This window comes from Nicotiana tabacum, chromosome 2 (assembly GCF_000715075.1).
Source record: "Nicotiana tabacum cultivar K326 chromosome 2, ASM71507v2, whole genome shotgun sequence".
In the NCBI taxonomy this organism is placed as follows: Eukaryota; Viridiplantae; Streptophyta; class Magnoliopsida; order Solanales; family Solanaceae; genus Nicotiana; species Nicotiana tabacum.
Genome location: NC_134081.1, coordinates 114,455,494 through 114,478,357, shown reverse-complemented (window position 1 = coordinate 114,478,357; position 22,864 = coordinate 114,455,494). Strand labels below are relative to the sequence as shown.

The 22,864-nt window shown below is 38.7% G+C and overlaps 1 protein-coding gene and 1 long non-coding RNA gene across 2 annotated transcripts; one reads left to right on the top strand and one right to left on the bottom strand.

Moving 5' to 3' along the window:
- The first annotated feature begins 6,336 nt into the window (after positions 1–6,336).
- Positions 6,337–10,149, top strand: LOC107759913 (1-aminocyclopropane-1-carboxylate oxidase-like). The gene is made up of 4 exons (XM_016577916.2): positions 6,337–6,591; positions 6,859–7,085; positions 9,211–9,544; positions 9,635–10,149. The coding sequence occupies exons 1-4, from the start codon at positions 6,487–6,489 to the stop codon at positions 9,926–9,928; spliced, it is 960 nt and encodes a 319-aa protein (XP_016433402.1). The 5' UTR covers positions 6,337–6,486; the 3' UTR covers positions 9,929–10,149.
- LOC142173234 (uncharacterized) lies at positions 9,975–10,392 on the bottom strand. Its single transcript, XR_012702718.1, has 2 exons — positions 10,151–10,392; positions 9,975–10,108 (listed from the first exon to the last, which is right to left on the bottom strand). It is a non-coding gene; the product is annotated as an uncharacterized LOC142173234 (long non-coding RNA).
- Between the last annotated feature and the right edge of the window lie 12,472 nt (positions 10,393–22,864).

Genomic DNA, 22,864 nt, shown 5'->3' with positions numbered 1-22,864 from the left:
GCTCCGTTCATTAGGTTTGATGATATTCGTTGCTTATGCTTGTTCGACGTTCGTCTGAGTTATTGTACACGTTCGTCTGAGTTACACGCCAAATACTTCCCTCTGTTCGTTTTATCTTATTTCATGTGGTTTTATTTATTTGCCTTATAAATTTTATAAATAATAATGTAAGTTAGTCCTTAAATGCTATATGCCTAATCATATTTTTGGAAATATGATATTCAAATTTATTTTAAAGTTAGGAAGATTTGGACCTTAATGAGTTTGGGCTTCAATTGTTGGGTTGTAGGGTATTGGTATATGATGGTTTATTTATTCAAATATCTAAAATCATACACTTCTTCCACAAGTAATTCCATAATTCATGGCCTTCACAATAATCTCAAACTTAGGAAAGAAACAAATCATGAATGCGCTAGAATGCTTTAGGCATACTCTTAATTAATTGAATCATCGTGATTATGTATACGTTCGCGTGACATAATTATGATTCCCAAAACTAAAATCAAGGTATGCGTTCGCGCAACTTTGGGCGAAACAACCTTAAATATAATAAAAATGCTATTAATTGCGTGCACGTACACATAACATGATTTTGGCACAATAAACAAAACGGATTCACACACATGATTCGTTTCAAAGATAATTCTATATTTTAATATAAAAGCGGACAAATAAAACATGAAAACCAATAAATCATAATTTATCTAAAATTAATTCAAGCCAAGTTGTAGTCAATAAAGCGACTGTGCTAGAACCACGGGACTCGGGGAATGCCTTACACCTTCTCCCCGGTCAACAGAATTTCTTACCCGAACTTTATTTTCGCAGACCAATAATAATAGAGTCAAACCTTCCTTTGACTAGGGATTCAAATAAAATGTGACTTGGAACACCCGAAAAATCAATTCCAAGTGGCGACTCTGTAAATAAAATAATCCTTATTCAAATTTGTCACTTTAATTGGAAAAACTCTTTAACCCGCAACAATCCATAACATATATCTTTTTGGGAGTAGAAAAGGGGTGTGACAGGGGGTGTGACAAGTGCCGAGCCTAACCTCGACGAAGTAGTGACGAAGCTATGGTGAGTCACTTACAATAACCTATGTGCAGTATAAAATAATAACAGGAAAGGAAAATACGGAAATGAAATAAGGCAGTTAATTCATGAAAATAACTCAATCTTCAAAGAAAACTAGTAAATACTAAAAATACAAATCCTTAGAGTATTGTACGAAAGTACCGAAGCCAACACAATACAGTAAGGAATAGAAACACATAAACTGTTGTGGCGCGCAACTCGATCCCACCGTACAACACTATCCTCCCTTATTCCACCTTATAAATATCAATAATGATAAGTAAATATATGTTACGGCGCGAAACCCGATCACACCATATAATCAGATTCAATATCATAATTCACTCTTGTTGCACTATATCAATCCACCCTTATTTCACCTGTTGCGGCATGTAACCCGATCCCACCGTATTAACGTACATCCTCTCTTATTTTACCATATCAATCCACCCTTATTTAACCTATTGCGGCGTGCAACCCGATCCCCCATATCAATAAAAGTAATAAATTCCACAACTCAATTCATAAAAAGCTCTACAAATAAGGAATATGAAAGCAAGGCCATAAAGGAACCTCGTACCGAAATAAGAAGTGTTACAGTTTATACTAAGCAACAAGACAAGCCGAATATATGACAGTTAAAGTGTACAGGTAAGGCAACTAAGGCAAGTAGCAACTAAATCATGGAAGCATGGGAGAAACTAATATTTTTAAATACAGGGAATAATAAAAGACAAGTAGCAAGTTAAGCCATAGGAAGCAATTAAGGCATGTAACGACCAAGACATGGAATAATATAGTTAATGAAATATGAGTAGACATAGAAACAAGTAATTAATGCCATATAGACACTCTTCACCTCGCATATACGCCGCCATTCATGAAATTCACATAGCACATAGCTCAAGGGCTCATATTTCCATCAAATCAAGGTTAGACCCAACACTTACCTCACTCCGCAATCAACTCAAAAATTCAACCACGGCCTTGTCTTTCGAACAAGCCTCCAAACTAACCAAATCTAGCATATTATTGACCAAACGATTCAAATAAGCTTTAGAAACTACTCACGAATGAAAGAGGTTCAATTTAGATCATTATAGAAAAAGTCTACCCCGGGATCGCTTGGTCAAAACCCGAGGTTCAGACCAATACCTGATCACCCATTCACCCCCGAGCCCGATTATGCAATTCAATTCGAAATCCGACCTCAATTCGAGGTCTGAATCCTAGTTTTATAACAATTCCTAATTCTGCCCAAATACCTAATTTCTACCATGAAACTCCTAGATTTGATGTTGAAATCTTATGAAATGTAATGAGTAATTGAAAGAAAGTAGATTAGAGTCACTTACCAATGAATTTAGGAAGAAAAACTCTTGGAAAAATTGCCTCAAAGGTGTTTAGGCCTTAGGGTTAAGATTTTTAAAGAATGAGCTAAAATTCCGTTTCTCCCCTATTTTACCCAGCTGCAGTTATCGCAATTGCGACACATAGTTCGCAATTGCTATCGCAATTGCGATCAACCCTCCGCAAATGCGAAGAAGTCACTGAGCCTGTTGTCGTCGCAAATGCGACATTTTATTCGCAATTGCGAACACCAAGCCTCCGCAATTGCGCACTTTCACTTCGCAAATGCGAAGCCTTCTCTAACACTGCCGAGTCGCAATTGCGATCACTGTTTAGTCCGCTAATGCGAACTTTTCCTCACAATTGCGAGTCGTGCCCAACCATCCCAAACTCACCCGAGCTATCCGAAATTATCCGAAACTCACCCGAGCTCTCAGGTATCCAAACCAAACATGCACCGAAATCCAAAAATATCATACGAATTCGCTCGCGTGATCCAGACACCAAAATAACACCTAGAACTACGAATCGGACACCAAAACAAATGAAATTTTTAATGAAACTTAAGAACATGCAATTTTTCAACTGGACGTCCGAATCATGTCAAATCAACTCCGTTTTGCACCAAATTTTACAGACAAGTCATAAATATTGTAATGAACTTATACCAAGTTCCGAAACTAAAATCCGGATCCGGTAGCAACAAAGTCAAATTGCGATCAAACTTGGAATTTCTTTAAACCTTTAAGCTTCTAGTTTTCAACAAATGGCGATAATTCAAGTTAGGGATTTTCGAATTCGATTCCGGGTATACGTCTGAGTCCCAAATCACGATACGGACCATCGGGATCGTCAAAATACTGATGCGGGTCCGTTTGCTCAAAACATTGACCGAAATCAAGTAAAATAAATTTTAAGGCACGATTTTAATTTTTTAATCATTTTTTTTTACATAAAAACCTTCAGAGAAAAGACACGAGATGCACACGCAAATCGAAGAAGGCTAAACGGAGCTATTCGAGGTGTCGAAACAAAGCATTGACGGTTAAAACTATAAATAACCTATCGGGTCATCACAAGAGTATATTTGGGCCATTAATTTTATGGGACTTGACCCAAAACGGATAATATCACACCATATTAAGAGTATCATTTTGCCGTTTTAACCCAACAGAATATATACAAAGGAATCTTTCTTCTTCTGACATAATAATTGGATGATAATGGCAGAAACAAAATGTAAATTAACCCCGAAAATCAAGTATGAAATAATATATATATATATATATATATATATATATATATATAAAACTCATAAAAACCAAAATAAAAATTATACATCCATATTTATATACATACTCAATTTTGGTATGATTTTGTAAAATCAAATCAAACCATACACAATAATTAATCAATTTATTAAGTCGATTTGATTCTATTTTTGATTTGGTGCAACTCGTCAATTTTCTTTGACACCCCTACCTTTGGCATAAGGTCCCATTCCTTAACTGACTGGTCATAGGACCAGCCCAATTGACATGCATAATAATACTATTATAGGAGGTGAAATGTTTTTCGCCAAAACAAAGGCAGAGCAAAAGGAAACTAAATTAATTGTCCAAATTGTAATTGAGCAAAGGAGAATAATTTTGTAGAAGTACCTCTTTTAGAAGTTCTAAGATTTCCTAGCCATACATTTGCAATTTAGTACCGAACAATCCAGACAAAACATCGTAGTTTCATGTGGTGTCTTTCGTACTTTAGGGTGTGTTTGGTATGAATTTGAAGTAAAATATTGGAAAATAAATGAGTTTCTTAATTATTTTTTCGTATTTGGTTAGGTAGCAAAAAATATTTTTAAAAATAATATAATTTAGATAAACACTATATGAGACAAAACGGGTAAAAAAGGAGGTGGGGAGGGGGAGGGGGAGGGGGAGGGGGAGAAGGGAACATGAGTGAGAAAAGTGGGTGGAGGTTGGGCAAGCCGGAGGGGGTTGAGGGGGTGGAAAATAGGGTGGAGAAGGTTGAGACTTAAGAAAGAGTTTTGAAAAATATTTTTTTATTATTTTGGTAGGGAAGTCATTTTCTTCCGATTGGTAAAAAATGAGAAAGAACTTTTTTTCCAAAATATTTAAGCAACCAAATATAAGAAAACTAGAATATATTTTCCATACCAAATACACCCTTAATGTACAATGAGTTTGAAAAATTGACAACATTTAAATTTGTTAACTTGCAGAATGTTTTAATCAGCGATTTGCAATTAACTAACTAGAATTACAAAGATAAACTTAAAGAATGCCTCCTTAATTAATTGCAGCCAACCAAAATAATTTATAAAATGTCAATTTGGGCGTCTTAATTAACTTTTAAAATTATTATCTGGACCAAGCTTGCATGTGTCATCAGCTTGATTGTTATATGGAAAATAGGTAAAGCTGTCTGATGAACCAAATGGATGACAAAGCAAAAATACAGCAAATATGACCTGTTCAAAGTTCAATATCCGTGTCAATAATAGTTAACATCAAGATTAGAGAAATGGCTTAAAAATAAAATTTTAGAACTCGTGATTCCAATGTCTAATTACTCTAATATCATCTTCAACTTCTCCTCTTTTAGTTAAATAAATCTCAAAGCCTTGTCAAAAATCATATGGCCGTCTTCGCCTCAATGTCTGACGTTAGATTTTAATAAGAGATTTATATAATTTCATCTAAATAGAAGAATACATCAATAAAGTGTATATATCAATTTATTTGCATAAATTGTTTTACCACGCATGCATGATTCAAGTAATGATATGATAGTGTAAAAGAAGGCATGTATTCGGGGTGTTGTACATCACTGATCATGATCTCAAATTAACATTTGAATAAAAGAATTAAATAAATAGCTCTTACAGATTATCTAACAAGAAAAAACTACTTCAATCAACAGTGATATTAGAGGTGGAGTCAGGATTTTAACTAAGGATCTTTACATAAATAGTCGGTTATATTTATTTTTCACTTTTTCTAATCATATATATATATAAATTATACATTGATTATACACAATTATACATATATAATACACAAATTATGCATATAATATATCTTCACAGGCTATTTTTAGTTTAAGCGGTTGGGTATGCGGCTATTTGGGTTAATACTTCTTTTAATAAAGCTTTATGAGTTCTGAATTTTATAATGACGACTTCAATGGCTAATAATTGAGTTCTAAATTTAATATGTATACTTATTTAATTAATTTCTTAGGAAAATGATATTGTACAATAACTCTAAAAATAATAGCCGAAAAAATATATATTTTTTGTATATATATACATTTTGTATGTTATATACAAGCATTATACAAATTTTATATACTTTCGGCTATTGAATATAAATAATTTCTGGCGCGGCTAAAAGTAATAATACCCCTAATTTCTTAACACAAATATATTATTTGAGTAAATATTATTGAGTTTAGCAACTCGTATCTGGAATTCTACCTGGGCCCTGAGTGCTAGAAGGCCGTGGCTATCTCCAGGAAATTTCATAGGTATAAACAATGCAAGCAGTGAAATGCGCAGCCTTAAGATTATTGTGAAATGCGAGGAAATTTTCCAAATATCTGCATACTAGTCAAACTGTCCTAAGAAATTAGTTAACACATGAAATAAAACTATATATAAAGTTTTGGCCAATGCAGCCACCACCAATAGGAGCCTTATATTCTGGTCAAGATGGGTCCTTTTCTTATTGTCTTAATCCCAAAAATCCATTTTCAGAGTAAGATGGTTCAACAAGGAACTATGACCAGAAATCTAATCATAAGGTAAACTTGGACTCATGGACTTTTCAAGGAGACTTAGAATTATTTAAATCTCCTTATTGTAACTCCTACTTTCTTGGTATATATCTTCCCCTATAAATACCCCTTTCAATCCGCACTCTTTTGCATCAAACATTCTAGCTATTCATTTCAATCTTTTGTATTCACTATTCTTTTAATTTATTGTACCACATTTTAACATACTTAGAAACACATACTTTACCAAGAAAGATGGAGAACTTTCCAATTATCAACTTGGAAAAGCTCAATGGTTCTGAAAGAGCTGACACCATGGAAATGATTAAAGATGCTTGTGAGAACTGGGGCTTCTTTGAGGTAATTAATTACAATTTGCATATATAAATAGAGTAGCTGGCCGAACTCAGCAGTTTTAGTTCAAATTTGTATTTGTCTTGAGAAATCGATTGAATATTAATTTAGAGTGTAGTAATTTAAAATGACTAGAATCCTGAATACAGAAGCTTCAAATCCTAACTTCGTCTCTGTATATAAAGATGTGCCTTGTACTCTAGCCAATATAGTAAGCTAGTAAAAAATCTTGCATTTTGATGTTTTTGTTTATTTATGTCATGATTATTGCAGTTAGTGAACCATGGGATTCCACATGAAGTAATGGATACAGTGGAGAAAATGACAAAGGGACATTACAAGAAGTGCATGGAACAGAGATTTAAAGAATTGGTGGCCGGCAAAGGTCTTGAAGCTGTGCAAGCTGAGGTTACTGATTTGGATTGGGAAAGCACTTTCTTCTTGCGCCATCTTCCTGTTTCTAACATTTCTGAAGTACCTGATCTCGATGATCAATACAGGTAAAACTTAAACTTCATATAGACATTTTATACCGTCATTGCATAAAATTTTTATACGTGGGGTTTTCCTCACATGTATGTAACTTCTCCAGCATGGTTATCCAACATCATCATCTGAAAGGGGGTTTTGGCGTAACTGGTAAAGTTGCTGCCATGTGACCAGGAGGTCATGGGTTCAAACCGTAAAAACAGCCTCTTGCAGAAATGCAGGGTAAGACTACGTACAATAGACCTTGTGGTTCAGCCCTTCCTCGGACCATCCGCATAGCGGGAGCTTAGTGCATGGGCTGCCCTTTGAGTTGTCAAAGATCTCAAGCTTGTGAGGTTCTTCAGGAAAGGACAATTTTGATGTACTGAACATGCATCAGACATTACACCTTTATTATTCTTTTAATTCTTTTGGGCTGTTCCCCAAATGTATGTGGATTGAGACATGACAAAGAATAGAAGCATAAATGTAAAAATTGGTCGACTCACCTGTACTCATTTTAAAAATATTTTCTAATTTGTAACTACTAAAACAACTTTAAGTATGTTTCTCTTCATTCTTCCTCGGTTAACCGTAATTTTATAAGATGTTTGTGAATATATTTTAAGATAATTTATAATATTTTACGGTAGGGGCTGTTGTGACACTTTAACTTTTATTATTATTTAGGGTTTTTTTTTTTTTTTCTTAATAGCAAAATGGATTCGTTAGATTTATTGTTGTTCTAATAAATTGATGATTGAAATTTGTTATTGATGATATTTAGAGGTTATGTTTCAAATTTGAGCTCATTTGGAGTAGATTTAGGTATTAAATCGTATATTGGATTGTTAAAATTCGAGAACAAATTTCTGTTTCTGGGCAATTTGTACTTCATGCCTATTTGGCCTTAAGTGTTGCACTTTAGACCTTTTGGCCTTAAGTGCATCTGAAGTATAATTATTCACTTCAGACTTATTGGCCTTAAGCGTAGGAAAACGTTTGTTGCACTTCAGACCTTTTGGGCTTAAGTGCATCTAAAGTGCAATTTTTCACTTCATACTTATTGGCCTTAAGTGCACGAAACTATTAGTTGCACTTCATACTTATTTGGTCTTAAGTATATCTGAAGTACAATTTTTTTCACTTCAGATTTATTAGCCTTAAGTGCATGAAAACATTTGTTGCACTTCAGATCTATTTTGCCTTAAGTGTATCTGAAGTATAATTTCTTTACTTCAGACTAATTTTTTTAACTTCAAACTGATAAGTCTGAAATTGATCATAAAGTGGGTAGGCTTGCAAATTTATTTTGCAAAGTCGGTATAGGTTCAATTGTGATCCCAAAATCGGGTATAGATGCTAAAGCCACGCATAAATCGTTTTTTCTTATAATTACACTAAATACCCTGTAATAATCTCTATTTCGGATATGCCTTGTATTTTATGGAAATCTTACACTATACCTGAGGTATATCCGTAATTAAATATATTAAGATGTACTAAATAGAAATAAAGGTTCTTTGTATTTTTTTAAAATTTCCATTATATAAAAGATTTAAATATTTTTATATAAATATGGATAACATCGTTACTTTTAAGATCAGAGTTTTCATTATCTGTTGCTATTGGTCTCTACTCTCTCCATAAATAAGCACAAACGTAACAGAAGCTATACACTAAAAAAGAACAAAAAATACTTTGTGACCAATGTTTTAAAAGGCGGAGGCGTGAGACGAGCAATTTTACCTTTTATGAGGTGAGGCGTAAGCCCTCAGCCATAAAGCATAAGCCTTGTGGATTTTTGAAATTTTTAATTTATAAATTAATAAAATTCTAACAGCCTCTTGCAGAAATGCAGGGTAAGACTACGTACAATAGACCTTGTGGTTCAGCCCTTCCTCGGACCATCCGCATAGCGGGAGCTTAGTGCATGGGCTGCCCTTTGAGTTGTCAAAGATCTCAAGCTTGTGAGGTTCTTCAGGAAAGGACAATTTTGATGTACTGAACATGCATCAGACATTACACCTTTATTATTCTTTTAATTCTTTTGGGCTGTTCCCCAAATGTATGTGGATTGAGACATGACAAAGAATAGAAGCATAAAAATTACTTATAAAGTTTCTTATTAATGTTTTCCCAAATGATCATATGCAGGGAAATCATGAGAGATTTTGCTAAAAGATTAGAAAAATTGGCAGAGGAGTTACTGGACTTGCTATGTGAAAATCTTGGACTTGAAAAGGGTTACCTAAAAAAGGTCTTTTATGGATCAAAAGGTCCCAATTTTGGAACTAAGGTTAGCAACTATCCACCATGCCCAAAACCAGATTTAATAAAAGGACTGCGCGCCCACACAGATGCTGGTGGCATAATCCTTCTCTTCCAAGATGACAAAGTGAGTGGCCTTCAACTCCTCAAAGACGGCCAATGGATCGATGTTCCTCCTATGCACCACTCTATTGTCGTTAACCTTGGCGACCAACTTGAGGTCTGTTCTTTTACACTGCAAGTATATATATATAAGTTAAATCTAGCTTGAAAATACTAAAAGAGTAGTTATTATTAATTGAAAAATCAGGTGATCACCAATGGAAAATACAAGAGTGTGATGCACAGAGTGATTACACAAACAGACGGAACTCGGATGTCACTAGCTTCGTTTTATAATCCAGGAAGTGATGCAGTAATATTTCCAGCACCAACTTTGGTTGAGAAAGAGGCAGAGGAAAGCAAAGCAATTTATCCAAAGTTTGTGTTTGATGATTATATGAAGTTATATGCTGGACTCAAGTTTCAAGCCAAAGAGCCAAGGTTTGAAGCCATGATCAAGGCCATGGAAACTGTGAAAAGTGATCCAGTTGCAACTGCTTAAATTCCAATTCGAGAGGAAGGATGGAGTTTGAAAAGAAAATGATACATTTTAGAAGTATTTACAAATTAAACCTAGCTACTATATACATTATTTGCTCTTTGTTTTTTGTGTGGTGGAATCAAGCTATTCAAAAATATTGTGATCTGCTGCATATGTAGTAAAGATTGTATCTCAAATAAACTGCCTTTTAGGGAGATTATACAAATAATTTGCAAGTGTTACATTCCTTCTCATTGAATTTCACTTTATCTCACTTTCCTATATTAATTATTCAATTTTTGAACATAATGATATTGAGTATTGACTGAATTTGCCGACCAAATTGAGAAATTCACCATGAAGAAAGTAAATTCTCTGTAAGTTGAAAATACAAATTGAAGTATTGAACCATAGTAAAATTTTGTAAGTTTGAAGTTACTGTGAGACTCAAATAATGTAAAATTCTATATGGACGGTATGTTGGTTAAAATATGGAAAAGATCTGGTGGAATAAAAAAGGGTTTTCAGACCACACAAACACATAATCTTACTTTTCATGGAAGAAAAGAATAACGGCGACCTTTTTCTGCTACTTTATTTTTTGAACAAAGATAATTTAAAAAAAAGAAGAAAAGAAAATAAGGCCAAGGTACGCATCACTGCATATTAGATCGTTCCTTACCAAAAAAAAATGCATATTAGATCACTTCAAGTGGTGTACGGCAGATTCAAGTTAATATTATTATAATATTGTATACGGTCAAAATCGAGTTTGTCTTTCGTATAATTAGTCAAGATTGGAACATAATGGGCCGAGGGTCGAGCTCAAGTCAATGTCGAGCTCGAGTCAATATCGAGCTATGATGAGAAGTGGCATTATCGAGCTCAAGATCCAGACCGATCAATACCGAGCTCGAGTCAATATCGAGCTCGAAATCCAGAGACCGACCAATACCAAGACCGACCAAGATCGAGCTAAAGAACAAAGTGTCGTTGTAGCCGCACTAGGGGAGAGAATCTCAGCGGAAATTAAGGAAAAACTAATTAACTAATCTATCATAAGATCCTCACTATGTATTTTTAATTATATCCAAAGTAGGATTTCTCCACTATATGAATAGTGGCTATCATTTCTGTATGAGGACATTTCAACATTGAGACATCAATACACTCTCACATTTCAAAGATTATTGATATTTATGTAGAGATTATCCTTTTTAGGACTTTGGACATTGATTCATCTTGCTTGTTTATAAATCATTCTTTACTTAATTTGGTTTGTATTTCATTCCTTTTTTTACAGTCAATATTCGATATATTTCTACTTATTTTTTCGATTTGTACCAAGTTATACCACGTATCCTTATAATTACGTATAAATTCAACTCTTCCGTTTTTCGGGTAAACAATTGACGTCCATCGTAGGGCTAAGGATAATAGTGGTTATTTGCTACGAATCTCTGCAAAACACATTTTACACTTGCTCTTGGAAGTTTCTTTGATTTCAGGTTAAAAACGGCGAACTCTCAATCAATGGCCTACCTATTGACAACGAAGCTGGCTTTCAAGATGAGAACAACAGCCTGACGACTGGGGATGAAAGGCCACTCGTCGATCCCGTTGGAACTCAGGCAGCATATCCAATCGACGTTAATTCACATGTGGCCATCGTGGCGAACCAACGTTCCGACCCCGAAAATAGCATCCATGGTGGAACTCGACCTGCAGTTCGAAATACCCAAAATATTGGAGAAGACGGGATCGACCTGCGTATGATTTTCGAAATGTTACAAGCTCAACAAGTAGCAATAGCTCAGTTGCAGAGCCAAACCCAGGCACCGAGCAGGGCCGAGCCCGGTCCATCCCGAGAAATCACCCAAGAAATAGGGCCAGCTGTAGTAAGATCAAATGAACAAGAATCGGGGACTAATCCCGAAATTATTAAGATGTTAGAGGAACTGACAAAACGAATTGAGTCCGGAGAAAAGATGATTGAAGCAAACGACAAAAAAGTAGAAACTTATAACTCCAGGGTTGATCAGATCCTGGGGGCACCACCGGTATTGAAGGGCTTAGATTCCAAAAAAATCATACAAAAGCCTTTCCCCCCCGAGCGCGACTCCTAAACCGATCCCCAATAAGTTTCGCATGCCCGAAATTCCTAAATATAATGGTACGACCGACCCCAACGAACATGTCACCTCTTACACATGTGCCATTAAAGGGAATGATATAGAAGATGACGAGATTGAATCCGTACTATAGAAGAAGTTCGGAGAAACCTTGTCAAAGGGGGCAATAATATGGTATCATAATTTACCGCCTAACTCTATCGATTCTTTTGCTATGCTTGCACATTCTTTTGTAAAAGAACACGCCGGAGCCATAAAGGTCGAGACCAGGAAGTCGGACTTTTTCAAGGTAAAGAAAATAGATAACGAGATGCTAAGAGAGTTCGTATCTCGTTTTCAAACGGAACGAATGGATCTACCACCGGTCATGGACGATTGGGCTGTACAAGCTTTCACTCAAGGACGGAACGAACGAAGCTCGATGGCTTCACGACAATTGAAGCAAAATTTGGTCGAGTACCCGGCTATTACCTAGGCCGATGTGCACAATCAATATCAATCGAAGATCAGAGTTGAAGACAATCAATTGGGTTCTGGGTCCACTATTAAAAGGGACGTCGACCGAGAACCAAGGTCAAACAGGGACCGATATCAGCCGTATAACGGAGATCGTAGGGGTAGCGAACCTACACGCAACTTCGTACGAGGCAAAAGGAGAAGTGATCGAGGCCAAGGGTTTGGGGGCTGATGAAAAAGAATGGGTTTGACAGGCATATCATACCTAAGGAAGCACCACGGTTATCAGAATATAACTTCAACATCGATGCATTCGCTATCATGTCGGCTATCGGATGCGTCAAAGATACTAAGTGGCCTCGACCTCTGCAGTTTGATCTAGCCCAGAGGAATCCCAATCAAATGTGAAAATATCATGGCACCCATGGCCACAGAACCGAAGACTGCAGGCAGTTGAGAGAGGAGGTAGCACGTTTATTCAATGAAGGGCACCTTCGAGAATTTTTAAGTGACCGGGCCAAAAACCATTTCAAAAACAGAGATTTCAATAGACGAAACGAACAAGAAGAGCCACAACACATCATCCACATGATCATCGGAGGGATCGACGTCCCCCAGGGACCGGTTCTTAAATGCACTAAGATGTCTATTATAAGAGAAAAGCGATCTCGGACTCAGGATTACACACCTAAAGGAACCTTGTCCTTTAGTGATGAAAACGCGGAAGGAATCATGCAACCCCATAACGATGCACTGGTAATATCTGTACTTATGAATAAAACTCAAGTTAAACGTGTGTTAATTGATCCAGGTAGTTCGGCGAACATCATTCGATCAAGGGTCGTAGAGCAACTCTGTCTACAGGACCAGGTCGTACCCGCTACCTTGGTACTGAACGGATTTAATATGGCATGTGAAACTACTAAGGGAGAGATAATCTTGCCAGTAAACATAGTCGGGTCCATCCAGGAAACGAAGTTTCACGTAATCGAGGGCAATGTGAGATATAACTCCCTGTTCGAGAGGCCATGGATCCACAACATGAGAGCAGTGCCCTCGACCCTTCACCAGGTTCTAAAATTCCCAACATCGGAGGGAATCAAAACGGTCTATGGGGAGCAACCAGCCGCAAAAGAAATGTTTGTCGTCGATGAAGTGATTCCGATATCCTCACTATCATCGACAAAAGGATCAGATTCGAAGGAGGAACATGACACCAAATAGCAATCATAAACGTCAGCCTCGACCCAACTAGAGAATCAGAAGACTGACGAAGACGATGACCATAGGGTCCCTCGATCCTTTGTGGTCCCCGATAATTCCGACGCTACCCAGTCAACGGTCAAAGAACTGGAGCAAATCACGCTAATCGAACATTTGCTCGAGTGAAAGGTATACCTGGGCATGGGGTTAGATCCCGAGCTCAGGAAAAAGCTTATTCAATTTCTTATAGCTAACATGAACTGTTTCTCTTGGTCCCATCTTAACATAACAGGGATCCCACCAGAAATGGCCACTCATAGACTAAGCTTGGATCCAAAATTCCATCTGGTAAAGCAAAAAAGAAGGCCCCAGTCCGAGGTCAAACATGCCTTCATCAAGGACGAGGTAACCAAACTTCTTAAAAAAGGATCCATTCGAGAAGTAAAATACCCCGAATGGCTAGCAAATGTGGTGGTAGTCCCTAAGAAAGGAAACAAACTTAGAATGTGTATAGATTATAAAGACTTGAACAAAGCATGCCCTAAGGATTTCTTTCCTTTTCCTAGCATCGATTGTATGATCGATGCCACGGCCAGCCACGAGACTCTCAGTTTTCTCGATGCCTACTCTAGTACAACTAGATACAGATGAACTCGAAGGATCTGGAAAATACCTCATTTATCACTAAGTACGGTACCTACTGTTATAACGTAATGCCTTTCGGTCTAAAAAATACTGGTGCAACTTATCAACGCCTAGTAAATCGAATGTTCGAAAAACAAATAGGAAAGTCAATGGAAGTTTATATTGATGACATGTTAGTTAAGTCCTTGCAAGCAGAGGACCATTTAAAACATTTGCAGGAAATGTTCAACGTACTAAAGAAGTACAATATGAACCTCAACCCCGAAAAATGTGCATTCGGGGTTGGCTCAGACAAGTTTCTTGGTTTCATGGTGTCCAACTGAGGAATCGAGATCAACCCTGATAAAATCAAAGCTATCAAGGACATCACAATAGTAGATAATATGAAGGCCGTGCAAAGGTTAACGAGGAGGATAGTCGCCCTGGGATGATTCATTTCGAGATACTCAGATAGGAGCCACCGATTTTTCTCACTGCTTAAGAAGAAAAGCAACTTTGCATGGACTCCGGAATGCCAGCAGGCTTTGGAAGAACTAAAGCGGTATTTATTGAGCCCGCCTCTGTTTCATACCCCGAAAGTGGACGAACAGCTTTACCTGTACTTAGCTGTCTCGGATATAGCGGTTAGTAGAGTCCTGGTTTGAGAAGAACGAGGTACACAATTCCCTGTTTATTATGTCAGTCGGATCTTAGGCGAGGCCGAAACTAGATATCCTCACTAAGAAAAATTAGCGCTCACTTTAATAAGTGCCTCTAGGAAACTAAAACCATATTTCCAATGTCATCCGATACATGTTGTAACAACTTATCCTCTTCGAAATATTTTGCACAAAACCGAGCTTCCGGGTCGATTGGCCAAGTGGGCCATAGAAATCGGTGGATACGATATCGAGTATCGACCCCGATCCGCTATCAAATCTCAAATCTTGGCAGACTTTGTGGCTGAATTTTCACTGGCCCTCGTATCCGAGATTGAAAAAGAGCTACTGATAAAATCGGGTACCTCTTCGGGAGTCTGGACCCTTTTCACGGACGGTTCCTTGAACGCAAAGGGGTACGGATTAGGCATTGTACTAAAATCACCCACAGGTAATGTAGTTAGACAGTTTATGAGAACTACAAAATTGACTAACAATGAGGCCGAGTATGAGGCCATGATTGCAGGTCTCGAACTAGCTAGAAGCTTGGGAGCGGAGATCGTAGAGGCTAAGTATGATTCCCTCCTCGTGGTAAAACAAGTTAACGGGACTTTTGAAGTCCGAGAAAATTGAATGCAAAGGTACTTGGATAAATTATAGGTGACTCTACATCACTTTAAAGAATGAACTTTGCAACATGTACCCCGAAAACAGAACAGCGAGGTCGACGCTCTTGCAAACTTAGGTTCATCGATTGAAGATGACGAACTCAACTCGGGCACTGTCGTACAACTCATAAGATCAGTGGTCGAAGAAGGTCACGCCGAGATAAACTCCACAAGTCTAACATGGGATTGGAGAAACAAATATATAGAGTACTTCAAGAACGGGAAGCTTCCATCAGATCCAAAGGAATCGAGAGCTCTGCGCATAAAGGCAGCACGATTCACCTTGTCCGAAGAGGGAACGCTGTATTAAAGGACGTTCGATGAACTATTGGCAATATGTTTGGGACCAGGAGATACCGATTACATCCTACGGAAAATTCACGAAGGCACTTGTGAAAACCGTTCCGGTGCCGATTCACTAGTCCACAAAGCAATCAGAGCATGGTATTATTGGATCGATATGGGAAAAGATGCGAGGGAGTTCGTTCGAAAATGCGACAAATGCCAAAGACATGCGCCCATGATTCATCAACCCGGGGAGCTGCTCAACTCGGTCCTATCTCCATGGCCTTTCATGAAATGGGGAGTGGACATCGTCGTCCCCATCCCATCGGCCCCAGGTAAAGCTCAGTTTATTTTGTTTATGACTGATTATTTCTCTAAATGGGTTGAAGCACAGGCTTTCGAGAAAGTCAGAGAAAAAGAAATGATAGACTTCATTTGGGACCACATCATATGTTACATCATATGTCGATTCGGGGTGCCAATTGAGATTGTATGTGATAATGGAAAATAATTCATCGGCAGCAAAGTAACTAAATTTCTTGAGGATCACAAAATCAAAAGGATCCAATTAACACCGTATCATCCTAGCGGGAACTAACAAACCAAATCGACCAACAAAACCACCATACAAAATCTTAAGAAGAGATTGACCGACGCCAAAGGAAAATGGAGAGAAATACTACCCGAGGTCCTATGGGCATATTGCACAACATCGAAATCCAGTACCGGAGCAATGCCATTTTTGTTGGTCTATAGAGCCGAAGCTCTGATCCTGGTTGAGGTCGGAGAACCTAGCATCGGGTTTCGATATGCAACAAAGGAGTCGAATAACGAGACCATGAACACGAGCCTAGAATTACTGGACGAAAGACTGGAGGCCGCTTTCGTCCGATTGACCGCCCAAAAATAGTGGACCGAAAGATACTACAATCGAAGAACCAATCTTCGACATTTCAAAATCCGGGACTTGGTACTAAGGAAAGTCACCCTCAGCACTCGAAATCCGAATAAAGGAAAACTGGGTCCGAACTGGGAAGGACCATATCAGGTTCTCGAAATCATCGGAAAAGGATCCTACAAACTCGGAGTGATAAACGGCAAACAACTGCCGAGCAATTGGAACGTGTCGTACCTAAAACGATACTACTGCTAAGGTACGACCCTCCCATGTTTATTTGTATTTCGAAATTAACCCTTGCAGGTATTCGACGAGAAACAAGGATGGATTATTCAACTCGAAGCCTTTAGGTCTGAAAGCACTCGTTGCACTCTTTTTTCCTTAGACCGGTTTTGTCCCAAATGGTTTTTTCGGCAAGGTTTTTAATGAGACAACCATTGATCGTGCTAACTTAGGACAATTCAACAGTATCTGAGGCCTTTTAACAATCAACCTCGAATACTGGGGGGCATTACCCTCGAATATATCAAGTTCGATGCAAGAAAATTACTTCATGACAACAGGGTCTCGATAGGAAAAATTTGTAAGGGCCAAACGGTCAAAACTAACCATGCCCGCGTAGTTTGCTCGAGCCCTGGCACAAAACATGAACACATGTATAATGACTATAAAGAGAAATTTCTTCTTTACCGATATCTCATACCCTCAGAAAAATTCCTCTACTGCATGTTCCCGATCTATTATGTAAACAGGCTTAAGGGCCGACCATGATCGAAGTTTGAATAATTACCCCATAAATCGGGGACTGCCAACCAAAAAATCAACGAGATCGAGCTCCATAAATCCTAAGGGCTACTCTTAATTCGAGTTTGAGCAAACACTCACTCGATCATTAAGCCTAAGGGATACTCTCATTTTGAGTTCGAGTAAACACTCACTCGACCATTAAGCCTAAGGGCTATTCTTAATTCGAGTTCGAGCAAACACTCACTCGACCATTAAGCCTAAGGGCTACCCTTTCTTCGAGTTCGAGCAAATGCTCACTCAATCATTAAGCCTAAGGGCTACTCTTTTTTTGAGTTTGATAAAATACTCACTCGACCATTAAGCCTAAGGGATACTTTAGTTCGAGTTCGAGAAAACACTCACTCGACCATAAAGCCTAAGGGCTACTCTTTCTTCAAGTTCGAGCAAACACTCACTCGACCATAAAGCCTAAGGGTTACATTAACTCGAGTTCGAGCAAACACTTACTCGACCATTAAGCCTAAGGGATATTCTTAATTCGAGTTCGAGCAAACACTCACTCGACCATTAAGCCTAAGGGCTACTCGTTCTTCGAGTTCGATCAAACACTCACTCGACTATTAAGCCTAAGGGCTATCCTTAATTCGAGTTTGAGCAAACACTCACTCGACCATTAAGCCTAAGGGCTACTCTTTCTTCGATTTCGAGCAAACACTCACTCGACCATAAAGTCTAAGGGCTACTCTTTCTTCGAGTTTGAGCAAACACTCACTTGACCATAAAGCCTAAAGGCTACATTAACTCGAGTTAGAGCAAACACTCACTCCACCATAAAGCTTAAGGGCTACATTAACTCGAGTTCGAGAAAACACTCACTCGACCATAAAGCCTAAGGGCTGTTTTTCACTTCAAGTCCGAGAAATCATTCTAACTCAACCACAAAGCCCAAGGGCCGCATTAATTCAAGTTTGAACTATTAACCCGAACCAAGGACTACATGTCAAACTTAAAAATACTACTCTACTTCAAGTTTGAGCAAATCATTTCATTTAACATCTATCTATCAAGCTTAAAGGCCACCTCAGTTCGAGCTCGAGCATTCACTCGGGGACTACCTATAAGGAACGGTCGAATGCGTACTTTCTATCGATCTTTACTATCTCGATCTTGGACCTCCAAATAATTATTCAATGCTAAGGCACTTTTGACCTTTGTACAAGTTAACAAAAGGCGAAAGATTCAGGAGATATGAAAGGAAGAAAGTTTTTATATTCATGTCAAAATCATTTACAAAGGCAAGACAGCCCGATCAAAATTCTTTACAAAAGACCAAAATGGTTTTATAAGAAACACAAAAAATATTTAAAAAACATTTTTAGTCCTCTCCGGCAGCATCATCTTCGCCCTAGAGGCCCCCTTCACTTTCAGATCCGCTCGCGCTCCGGGTATCATCGTCATCGGGAAAGGCCAATACCTTGGCTTCGGCTTCAAGCTCCTTAGCGTTTTCGATCTCGACTGTTAGATCGAAGCCATAAGCATGAATCGCTTCGAGAGTCTCCCTTCGAGACTGGAATTTAGCATGCTCGGCAACCCAGTTTGACCGAGCCTGAGCAGCCTCAGCAACCTCCTTTGCTCAAACTTGAGCAGCTTCGGCATCAGATCGATAAACGGCCACCACTGCATCAGCGTTGGCCATCGTTTTCTCGACCTCTATTCTGGCTGCTGCAAGTTTTATGGCCAATCTCTATCGATCAGAATTTGCTGAGCTCAACTGAGACTGGAACTCCTCGATTTTCTTGGCTTGCACAAAGGCTTTCTCTTTTAAGCTTTGAAGTTGGGCCTCGGTCGAAGCCAGCTGAGTTCGGGCAGTCTCCTTTTCTGAGGTGAGGCAATCCATGTTCTTCTTCCACTCCCCGACCTCCGATTTCCGATTTCACTACATCCACTTCAGGACGAAGCTGCCTAATCACATCGAACTTTTGTTGGACCTACAGGACCGAATTATTAGCCATCAATCCCGAGTCAATATAATTAAATTCAATGATTCTTTATACCTGCTCGACCAACTCAGCTTGTTCTTTCCGAGATGCTTCCAGCTCGGCCCGAAGTCTTTTTACTTCTCCTTCTCTCTACTCACTGAGAAGCTTTAAGGAATCTCTCTCCTCAGTAAGATATCAAACTTCGGCCTTGTACCGGTTCAGCTCCCCTCGAGATTGGAAAAATGCCTCATGATGAAGCACAGAAACCTATAAAAATAAGAAAGGATTATATAAGGAAAGGAAAACACAAGTATGAAAATTGGAAAAGAAAGTATAAACTTACCCGATTCAGGGCCTGTTGGGCTTCGTTAAATAAACAAGGTGCTCCCACCTCGATCGAGCTCTTCTTCGGAGCCTCTAAGTCACTCGGGCCGGTGACATCTTCTACCCCGATAAAATAATCACGGAAAAGATCCTCCCCTCCATAGGCCCCTTCCCCGTGACAAATCTCCACAGTTTGAGCGTCACGTATCATCGATTGGGAAAAAGAAGGGAAAGAGGGGGAATCCTCGATCTCTATCACCCCGGGCAGGTCTTTTGGGGCACCGCTTCCATCTTCGGGAGCCCCAAGCTCAATTTGTGCACCGGCATTCACCGCCTCTTCGACGATCTATTTACCCCGAGGTAAAATATCCTTGGTCTCCCTCGGCTTGGGAACTCGGGTCGAAGTCCCCTCCTCGACCTCACCAAGCCTGGTCGGAGCAGTATCAACTCTTACCGATACCGAAGTATTCTGAGTATCGGTACTAGCCCGGGCACGGACCAACATCGCGGAATCATTTTCTTCTTCTTCTTCTTCTTCTTCTTCTCCATCCCTTAGACTCAGGACCGACTCCATGGTCAAAGGGATTGCATTCACCTTGGGTTTACGAGCCGCTCTCTTTTTGGGTTTTTGACCATCGGAGTCCGAGGCCATTTTTCTCTTAATCGTCTTCTCCAGTTTTAAAGAAGGCGGTAAAACTTCTTCATCACCTGATGGAGGTCTCATAACCGCATCTTTTCCGAGACCTACGAAGAAAGAAAAGAAAGTAAAACTTATGCTTGAAAAAATACTTGAAGAATAAGCAAATCGATGAGTCAAGAAGAAGGTTTACCATGAGTACGAGCTTCCCACCGGCCCTTTGACAAATCGCGCCAAGCGCGCTTGGCATATGTCGACGTTGAAACCAAGCTCCTGACCCAGTTCTCGAGATGGGGAACTTCTCCCGGTATCCAAGTGACGGCTGTGTCAAGAAAAGCACTGATAAGTAAAGATGGAGAAGTAAAAACAACAAAAGCTAAAAACGAAATCATACTTACAGTTCATATTCTATTTCTCGGAAAATGGCATACTCCCAACCGGGATTAAGTCCGAGGTCTTCACTCGAACAAACAGGCCTATCCAACCCCGATCCTTGTCTTCATCTATGCTCGAGGTAAATGCCTTGGTGGCCCGACGTTGAAGCTTTATCAGCCCACCTCGGTAAAGACGAGGGCTATATATTCTTACTAGATGGTCGAGGGTGAAGGGAAGCCCGTCGATTTTACTCACAAAGAAACAGAGAAGTATTACAATCCTCCAGAAAGAAGGATGTATTTGGCCGAGGGTTACTTGGTACTTTTTGCAGAAGTCGATGATGATCGGATCGAGGGGATCCGGTGTGAAAGGATAAGTGTAAACACTCAAGTACCCTTCTACGTGGGTAGTGATCGCTTCTTCTGGTGCCGGTATCACAACCTCTTTATTTTCCCAACCACAATATTTCTTCACCAAATCAATAAGGCTTTGAGGTATCGAGCATATATATCTCGATACTGGCTCACATCAACCAGCAACCGACGAAGGTTTCTCGACCTTAAAGTCGGAATCGATAACACATCCCCCGGGAACGAGTTCTCTGAGGCGTGGCTCCACCACCCGTTTCTCACCGGCCGGCCGAGATGAGGAAGTAGCCTCTTTCTGAGGAACGATTTTAGATATCTTGGCCATCTAAATTCTCAAGAACAAAGAAGATGGGAAATTAAAATATTTTGGTGTTTGACAAAGAACAAACAAAGAAATTCTTAAAACTGAAAATAGAGAACTTTGGAGAAGGCGAAGAACTGTGAAGATTGGAATGAGAAGAGTTGAAGGTAAATGTTTAAAATAATGAAGAAAGGGGGATATTTATAGATTTGGCAATAACGGTTCAAAATCAGCAGTGGTCGACCATCGTCTGACGCACATTTAATACCTTAGTAACTGAACCGATGGGACATTTGTCACATACATCATAATCGGGTTCGACGCAGACGTCAGTATGTATCTAGTTAGAGTTTGAAAAATTCTTATTGTTTCTCGCCACATTCTTTCCGAGAAACGAGGTGACTATCTGTATACGGTCAAAACCGAGTTTGACCTTCGTATAATTAGTCAAGATTAGAACATGGTGGGCCGAGGGTCGAGCTCAAGTCAATGTCAAGCTTGTGTCAATATCGAGCTATGATGAGAAGTGGCATAATCGAGCTCAAGATCTAGACCGATCAATACCGAGCTCGAGTCAATATCGAGCTCGAAATCCAAAGACCGACCAAGATCGAGCTAAAGAACAAAGTGCCGTTGTTGCCGCACTAGGGAAAGAATCTTGGCGAAAATTAAGGAAAAACTAATTAACTAATCTATCATGGGATCCATATTATGTATTTTAATTATATCCAAAATAGGATTCCTCTACTATATGAAGAGTGACTATCATTTCTGTAAGGGGACATTTCAACATTGAGACATCGATACACTCTCACATTTCAAAGATTATTGATATTTACACAAATATATAGTAGAGATTATCCTTTTTTGGATTTTGAACATTGATTCATCCTGCTTGTTTATAAATCATTCTCTACTTAATTTGGTTTGTATTTCATTCCTTTTTTACAGTCAATATTCGATATATTTCTACTTATTTTTTCGATTTGTACCAAGTTATACCACCTATCCTTAGAACTACGTATAAATTCAACTCTATCCGTTTTTCGGGTAAACAAATATATATGTATATATAATAAATGAGTTCACGGTAAAATATTTAAAAGATATTTAGGGAATATTTTAAATACAAATATAAGGTCTGAGCAAAAGTTATTGAATTCAAATTCACCGTTACTTATAAGCTAGGATTCCGATCGTCTGACAAAAGTACTGTGCATAAGATTTCAGTGCATGACGATATAATTGTGCTTGAAATTATCTTCAATTAATTAACTATTCGTAATTTAGGAGATTCATAT